The sequence below is a fragment of the Phymastichus coffea genome, unplaced genomic scaffold (assembly GCF_024137745.1).
Source record: "Phymastichus coffea isolate CEN01 unplaced genomic scaffold, Cenicafe_Pcof_1.1 PCOF00332, whole genome shotgun sequence".
NCBI lineage: Eukaryota > Metazoa > Arthropoda > Insecta > Hymenoptera > Eulophidae > Phymastichus > Phymastichus coffea.
In genome coordinates this window covers 27,654-36,024 of record NW_026707143.1, presented here as the reverse complement: position 1 = coordinate 36,024, position 8,371 = coordinate 27,654, and the positions used below count along the sequence as shown (strand labels likewise).

The window sequence follows — 8,371 nt, the reverse complement described above, 5'->3', positions numbered from 1 at the left end:
TCCATATATAGTCTGTCTCACGAAGATTATTTGTGAATTAAGGGGTTGAAACTTATGCATTTGTTAGTAAAAATATTTTTTCACATGGTATCATTATTTCCTTCTGTATTATCATTGTCTGAATTATTTGACTGAGGTTCAAAAGAATCATTTTTGTGCATAAGATGGATATTTCCTTGTATTTTACGTTGAATTTTAGATTTTTTTTTTCATATCATTGCAGTTGCTCGAGGGAAATTCGTTAAATTCACATCTCTTGCTTGCTGATATTAGTCTGGATAAGAAAATATAAATAACGCCATTTTTAATGAGAAGATAAAATATCTAGTAAAATAAAATGTATTATTGTGCCATATCTTACAGAGATAGTCGGCGTTAACACTAGCAATGTAAGTCTTAACTTCATTTTGAATTAATCGGTTCTTTTGCTTGCGTTATCTATTATTTGTTTTTCTTTTTCATTTTTTAGCTTGTCCATTATACTTTTATAAAATAAATATAAATGACTTCCGCTTATATAATGCTGATATTTGTGTGATTTTAACCTATCACTTAAGCTACACAAAATACAGTTGCTTAAACCGATATTTACTTCGAAAAAAAAAGAAATACTGACGAGAACCTTATCAGAAAATCTTTGCAAATATGTAGGACGTATCGCTGTTTACTGGAGTGCCGATTTGGGTTCTAATCAGCATTTCTTATCTCTGAGAAAACAGGTACAGTCTGTACAACTTCCTCATTGAATAGTGCTCAGAAAAACCTATTTTCTACGTATTTTTTAATAACTATCAGTTTTTTGTTTGATTTATTACAATTTATAACCAGAATTAATAAAACTAGAATGGCTACAAACGAACGATGAATTCTCATGATAAAATAGTTAGGATAATTATTTTGGTTTCTAGAACAATATACTTTACGAAAGCTAGAATAACAGGGAATATGCAATCCAGCAATTGATTACCGATTTATAGTTTATAAATCATACATATTTTGTGCATATTTCATACATATTTTGTATGTGTTATGTACGAAAGGCATACGAATTTCATGCATATGTATATTGTGTAGAAAATAAACACAATTATTTATTGAATACTTGTAATTAACAAGTGAATGGTCAACAACTTTTCAAGTTTAATGAAATATGTTCCATACGTTATCAATTTAGAAAATTATATGATTTCTTTATAATTCAATATTTATTTTATTTTGATGACGGTCATTTTGGTTTCACCACTCCAGAGTATGATACTGAATCTGCCTCTGATGCATCAGAAACAGAAGAGTTTTGAAAAGCGCCGGGACAAAAACAATTTTTCATACTTTTTAAAAAAAATGAAAAACGAAAATTTATATTAGGCCAAATCCGTTGACGTAAGTGCAAGTCAGCAGAAATGCTTTGTGCTGTCGAAAATTACTATACTCTCTTCAATTTAACAACGACTGGTATGAAATTGATGTGCAAAATGTTCAATAGTTTTATGAATGTTCCAGTGCTACTCGATACACCATTGATACCATATTAATAATTTAGTTATAAGGAACCCTTCGGAGTTGTTCGTCTCCAATTTTCATGTGACTGTAATATGTTGTAGAACATAACAAATAAGAGACACGTATTTTTTATTATCGAGAAGCATTTTTAGAGGTTGAAAAGAATTCTTAAACATCATCTCTGCAAATGAACTTTTCTTAATATCTCTAACAATAATTGAATATTGACATCATTCATAACAACACGGAAAGTCGGATTGCACACATATATTTACATATTAATTACAAAAAATTAAATAAAAATATAATAAATAAAAATACAGTTCATGAAGCATTAAAAAATCTACGTATAGTCGGATAAGATATTGAGATATGTCAATAAGCACTAAATCGGTCGTAATTTACAAAACATCAGTCTAACAGTTACATAATATTCGACAGCTTGGAAGCTCGAGTCACGATACGCTTAAAAAATTGATCCCATCAAAAAAACAAAATCTAAAATCACGGCGATATCATTCGGGGCAGATTGACCAGTATCCGCGACGGATGTCATTCAACTTATCTGCCTGATGCAATTGTTCCTTTAGCGCACAGTTGAAAAAGTAATGGAATTGAAAGTTCGATTCAAAATTTTTGACCAATTCATCTATGTCGACGTGCATGACGTGTGGCGCAATCTCTTCAATACTGCCCGTAATGGCAGTAAATAGCGACAAGGATCCTACTAATTGCGTGCACTTGATGTCCGAAATTTGCATATGAAAACAATGGTAGAAATCCATACACCTTTTATTGCTATCCATACGTTTGCGCACGGCTGGTTCAATCTGCACGCCCAGTACCTCGCTCAACACCAGCTGGGCAATTATTTGCTCTTGCAAAACCAAGCAGAAGGTGTTGCTGAAAGGATCAAAACGCGGCGTCTTCGGATGGAGCACGGCTCTAATGTCGGCCCCGTTCTGCAAGAGCAGCATGACGAGATTCTGTCGATAATGAACTACAGCTTCTACAAGGGGGGTTCGATCGCGCTCGTTTTTAAGATCAATGCTGGCGCCCCTTTCCAGCAGAAAACGCACGTTGTCTGCCGAGTTGGATCTGACGGCAAAGTGCAGTCCGGTGTATCCGGCTGCTCCTCGAGCATTCGCGTCGAATTGTCGATTGAACATCACGAGTACCGCGCGGAAGTGGGTATTGCCAAACACATGAGCTACCAGATCTTCCCCGTACTTATCTCTAAAAGGTTCGTTAACCTTGCAATTTAGCAGTGTTCTTATGCAGTCTTCGCTAGAATCACTAAATGCAGCGCGAAAAAATTCGAATGTATGCTTGTTTACAAGGTGCCACGGGCTCAATTTCTCCAAATAGATGACAGCAAGCCTATTTAGCATTGAAGATGCGCTATTTGCATAATGGAGCACGATTCGATAAAACACAACCGCTGCCAGCGCAGCCCATTTAAAGCCGTACTTGAGAAGAACGTAAACATTATCGATGTCTGTTTTCATCATTGTATGCTGAAGCGCCGCGTACAATTCGTCACCGTCACCATCGGGCTTAAGTTTCAAGAACATCGCTGTTAGCGGGCTGTTCTTGAAGTACGTCACAAGCTCAAGGTGACACTCTGCTCTAACCAAAAGCGCAGCTTTTACATTTGGAGCTATATTGCAGTCGCGCAAGGCATGTACAGCGCGTGCAACTATCGCAGGCGGCAGACTGGATGGCCGGTCGAATATAATTCCCAAAACCGTTTTCTGGGATTTCGGGTCGACGGCATACATGTCGGCCTCGTAATCCATCAGAATGGTCGCCACGTTGAAGTGATTCAAATTGATAGCCAGCACGAGCGGAGTGACACCGGATTCGTCCTTCGCGTCCACGTAGTGTCCCGAAGCCAAGAAACTCTCCGCCAGACTCGCATCGTTGTCCCTGGCTGCTGCGTGTAATGGCGTGCCATCAAACGGGTTATCGCCGCCGGCGTCACCCCGGTTCAACGGTTGGCATTTGCTGGCGGGCGCTTGTGGGATCTCGTCGGGGAGCTCAAAAAAAGCATGGAAAATGTAAAAACGCACGATCATTTAATATTGCCAATGCACCGAGATGCATTATGCTATATTTTTCATTATAGATTGCATAATCGCAAGTAAAGCAAGTAAATACTCGCCCATACCATTTTGGCGATGTCAAAAGTGAAGATTTCGGTCTGGAGATCGAAGTCTCTATTCCGCTATGAGATTCAATTACGGTGCTCGCTCGGTCGGGAGATCGGACGAACTTCGATTTTGCGGATGTGCTCTAAAGTCAAAGTGCTATTGATAGATAAAATATACAGGAAATATAGGGCTGCGGATGCTAGGCCGATCAACGGTGCTGCTGAGAAGGAGTCCCACTCCAGTTATACGTTCCTCTGCGAATCGCCCTCTGTCAAGCTATCACGTCCTCTGTGTGAATAAAGTCAAGCAATAGTCGGCGATTTGTGCGATTTATTGCGTCGACATGTATAATCGGCGATCGTCCGGTGTAAGTACTCAGGCCACAACAGAGTAGCACTATGTCCGTCGTTGCATTTAAATGTCAATCACTAACGCCGTACAATAAAGCGAATAGGTGACGCATACGAAAGTTTTGGCTCGCTAATTCGGATTCAATTATGCACATCGTATTAATTAAACCAGGTAGCAGAGATCGTCAATGAGCTGGTGAATTTAATGAAATAATTATAGAAAAAAAGGTCTAGGATACAATACCACGGTACGTACATCTTGTGAGAATCGGTGTCTCGATTGAGCGGATATGTCATGAAAAAATACTGTACTTTTCCAAATCGCATGCAAGTTGTTATTTAGCGGTTGCAGCCACCTTCCAAACACAAACGTTTGACTTTGTATTAAAATCTTTATATTTGCCATATAATGCAATAATAACAAATCACTTACTGGCTATGGTGGTTAATGTATCTTCCGCTAAAATGACACGTAATGCTCCTATGGAAATGAACAAGGCGTCGATGAAAGTTTTAGAAAATTATCGCACATGCTGCTCGTCTCGTCAGTTGATTTACAGCACTGAAGGTATACGATGCGATTTAGGCAAGGCGACGGCAAACTGGGACGCGAACGCAGGTTTATCGAGTGCCTTAAGAGGATTATTTCTTAGGGCTCTCTAAGCCCGCGACTCCGCTTGCCGGGAGATTCGCTTTTCGTGGGGTCGTTAGTGTAAATTGGATCGTTGCTTGATATTGCCAATTACATGTTTAACGCAATCGATCGATCTGCTGAATGAAAAGAAAAACGCACTCTGACGCGCTCTTTTTAAGGGACATTACGTTGCGAAGTGAGCTTTCACAAAAACTTTTCGTCGGATAGCGCATGTTGCGCAACTAAGACAATTCGTCGCTTTCCGCTCGAATCTACATCTTATTGTTTCGCAGTGCTTTGTTGATTTCGAGTTACGGACGCTGGGCAATGGACTTTGATGAAGACTTTTCGTCCGAAGCAAATAACGCATTAACGTCAGGCTTGGTATGTTTGTGTATTCTAGCTCTCTCTCTCTCTCACTCTCTCTCTCTCTCTCTCTCTCTCTCTCTCTCTCTTGGTATGAATATTTTTTCGTTGTGCCGTGTTTGCTGCTACGAATTGACCACTGTCAATAATGTGATATTTCTATATGTCTAATGTTCGAAATGAGTATCGTTGAGAGATGATTTTGTGGCAATGCAATTGCAATCTTCATCGCACTGTTCGCGTCATTGTTTGTGTCGTGCATCGACAAAAATGATAAGATGCGCTACAGAATGGTTGTCTTTTGCAGGCTTTCACTGCAACCGACTTCCCTTCTCAGCAAGACGACAGAGAATTGAACGACCGTGTTGCCGAAAGGTTTTTCGTCAAACGAACGCGACGTTCCTTCGACTTGTCCACCATTTCCAACAGTACGTGGATGATCAAGTTGAGACTGATGTCCGCGAAACTCGAGCAAGCGATGAAACGCAAAGGGTTCATCAAGAATCCTGACTTTTTCCTGGGCCCGAAAGTACCCAGCAACGCCGAAGACCGTCAAATTTTCGCAACTCCAAAGCACTACATCTGCGAGTGCTGCAAGACAAAGTTGTTCGAAATCAGCGCATACATCAAGCATCTGAAGAAACACAAGGTGAACAACAGATGCTCCGGATGCCAGCGAATTTTCGACCATGTTTTCATGAAGAAACGTCACGAGCTGACTTGTTCGAAGAAATGGAAATTGAAATTTTCGTAATTTGCAAAATTCCTTTAGAGGAATCGACCTGACACGTCCTGACTGAATTTATTTGATCTAAAAATACTTTGTGACCTGTGCTAGTTTCAGTTGAGTGTTCAAGCACATTGTTTTCCGATTTATAATTTCTGACTACAAGAAATACGTGATTTCGATGGAGTTCTGAAATCTTGTTATTTTCGACTTTAGCATCATTTCAAGCCACGAGTCTATTAGATTTCATCGTAACGTTCGACGCCGTGCAGATTTCAACGAATATCGTTACTGAATATACTTAAAAGTATATCTTTGTTCGATCACTGACCGACCGAATCAATAAATCACATTATTATTGACTATTATACGCCGAGTATAATATTTGATTAGTGCCTTGAAGTATAATCAGAAGCCGAAATAAAAAATACGCACTTTAACCTGACTACACATGAAAATTCAAATAAAAGGAAGCTCAGTATCGTCAAGTTATGTACTGTAATGATTTTCCGCTTTTGAATTCTAAATTATTTCATGCTGCGTAAACGTGTGAGCCTCGGTGATCGACTACTCGAACACGTCTCCCAGTAATAGAGGGCAGTCGTTTTCTTTATCCAGAGGCCCGAAAGTGGCATTATCCAGCCGCGCTGGGCAAAAAAGTCGCGTGCGACTCGTGGCCGCGACGTTAGCAAGCCCATAGCGCGCGTTTCACAATTTACGTGCGCTATGGATTGCCAATACTTTCGTAGCCTTGGCTTGTGACCTACCATGCCCTTCGCAAAACGTCAACCAGATAAAAATGTAATATTTTTATTCGAGCTGTGATTGGCTGTTGTATATAAATGCGTTGTGTACGCTCATAAAACATTACTGCATATTCTTGCATACGATTAAAAGTTCGAAAAGTGTATCAGTATAGTTAACATGAATTTAATATAGATTGTTTGAGTAATTTATTCAGTAATTAAGAATATTTATAGAAGTCTGTTATTTACGTTGCGAAGGATACACAATATAATTACAGAAAACTACGAGAACTTGTTTACAATCTTTGTTGTGTTTTTAAAACTGTTTGGATTATAAAAAATTGAATTTTCATTGATAGCGCTTTGAAATCATGATCATCAACTGTCTATGTTACTGCATATTTATTAATCAATAAATGACATCGTTTATATATCATTTTCAATTATGGGACTACTTAATGTATAACTGAATTTTCAGTTTTGACAATTGAAATATATTCATCACAGGGTATGAAAATGAATACAAGAAAATAAACGAAAAAGATTACAGTGAGGCATTCATTAGTTGAAGAATAATAAGATTCGAAAAGGAAACTTTCTCGTCCATTTCGTTGTGCTGCTCTTTGTCATTGTTGCCAAAGAAACGCCGAGGCATCGCAGCTATTAACAGTCGTCGGTGCTAATCGGCTAAATAGGAGCCTGAATGGCGTCTGCCTATGCAAATGAAAATTCATTTCTGTTTTGTGTACGTTCAGTTTTATTGTTCAGTTCAACAGCGCCTTTTATGAATTGTGGCAAATTGTCCAGTCGATTTCATCCTATCTGCACTGGCACAATGCGCTAATTTCCGGGTTTCCCCAATATTTCTTTGTTTCCCTTCCTCGCACCGGCTCAAGTTACATCTAGCCACTCAACTGTGCACTTCTAAATTACTCAACGTCTATTTATAGAAAGTTATCGCTCCGTTGGGGGCAATCGAAAAATAATACATTTTTGAACGGCTCCTCCTCTGTATCTCTCATTGCTGGCCACTATAACACAATTAAATTGAGGGAATCCCTACTCGTCTTAAGGTCTCAATTTACTTAATGACATCATGATAAATCAATATTATTTGACATGAATAGCAGCAGTGCACTATGTATTTGAAAAAAATTCTCGTCTCGTTTCGCTGGAGCATCAATGCTACACGAGACAAGAATCTACATTTCGACTCTCCGCGGAGAAAGTGTGGTTTTCCCGCACGCTCGGCAGGAAAAGTGCATTGAAAATAGCACGTTCCACGCGATTTTTCTATTTAAGAAATTTCAGTTTTTTTTTTCCTGTTTTAGTTATGCACAGTTTCAAATCAGTTGCGATAGAAGAGTCTGAGCTATTTTTACGAAAGTTTGCATTTATGTTTATCCTATTTAAATCTAGAACTGGTTTGATTTTAAGTCGATTGATCGTAATTTTATAAAAAGCATTCCATTTTTCACGATTTTTCCGTACTACGTTTACTGTGTCCAAGCCTTTTCAAACCGTTTAAAGTACAGGTGGATCACTTTGCAAATAAAATTACCTTACAATTGGATTAATTCTATCGATAATTAACCGATATTTATTGAATTTACAAAGTTTTATCGATTATTCGTAATTCTTATATTTTGAGTAATATTTATCTTGCATGATCTTATCCGAGACAAGTCGGTTCAAATCTTTTGACCTTCACATTTTTTCAGTCTAATAATAAAATACTTGATATTCTAAATAATAGAATAAAATGTAACTGAATTTGTCAAATTTCTTACAAACAAAATTTACTTTCAATATGTAAACAATTTTATACACTTCGAGAAAGCATACTACTGTCATAAACAGCAGATCTGTTAGCTTGGTATTCTATTATACATACA

The 8,371-nt window shown here is 38.2% G+C and overlaps 2 protein-coding genes across 3 annotated transcripts; one reads left to right on the top strand and one right to left on the bottom strand.

Annotated features, from left to right (window-relative positions):
* Nucleotides 1–1,687: 1,687 nt before the first annotated feature.
* On the bottom strand, nucleotides 1,688–4,588 carry LOC131674886 (ankyrin-2-like). 2 transcript variants are annotated; one of them, XM_058953695.1, is made up of 4 exons: nucleotides 4,437–4,588; nucleotides 4,260–4,359; nucleotides 3,671–4,196; nucleotides 1,688–3,539 (listed from the first exon to the last, which is right to left on the bottom strand). In XM_058953695.1, the coding sequence occupies exons 3-4, from the start codon at nucleotides 3,671–3,673 to the stop codon at nucleotides 2,016–2,018; spliced, it is 1,527 nt and encodes a 508-aa protein (XP_058809678.1). In that variant the 5' UTR covers nucleotides 3,674–4,196; nucleotides 4,260–4,359; nucleotides 4,437–4,588; the 3' UTR covers nucleotides 1,688–2,015. The 2 variants fall into 2 exon arrangements, with proteins under 2 accessions (XP_058809678.1, XP_058809679.1); XM_058953696.1 differs by having other exon boundaries at nucleotides 3,671–3,941.
* A 132-nt stretch (nucleotides 4,589–4,720) lies between these two features.
* On the top strand, nucleotides 4,721–6,897 carry LOC131674890 (uncharacterized). The gene is made up of 2 exons (XM_058953705.1): nucleotides 4,721–5,021; nucleotides 5,311–6,897. The coding sequence occupies exons 1-2, from the start codon at nucleotides 4,965–4,967 to the stop codon at nucleotides 5,755–5,757; spliced, it is 504 nt and encodes a 167-aa protein (XP_058809688.1). The 5' UTR covers nucleotides 4,721–4,964; the 3' UTR covers nucleotides 5,758–6,897.
* Nucleotides 6,898–8,371: the final 1,474 nt, after the last annotated feature.

Bases quoted from the DNA above. Each gene is read 5' to 3' on its own strand.
- LOC131674890 (XM_058953705.1), top strand. From the start codon at position 4,965: ATGGACTTTGATGAAGACTTTTCGTCCGAAGCAAATAACGCATTAACG. The intron at 5,022-5,310 runs GTATGTTTGTGT...TGTCTTTTGCAG, and splicing joins ACGCATTAACGTCAGGCTTG to GCTTTCACTGCAACCGACTT.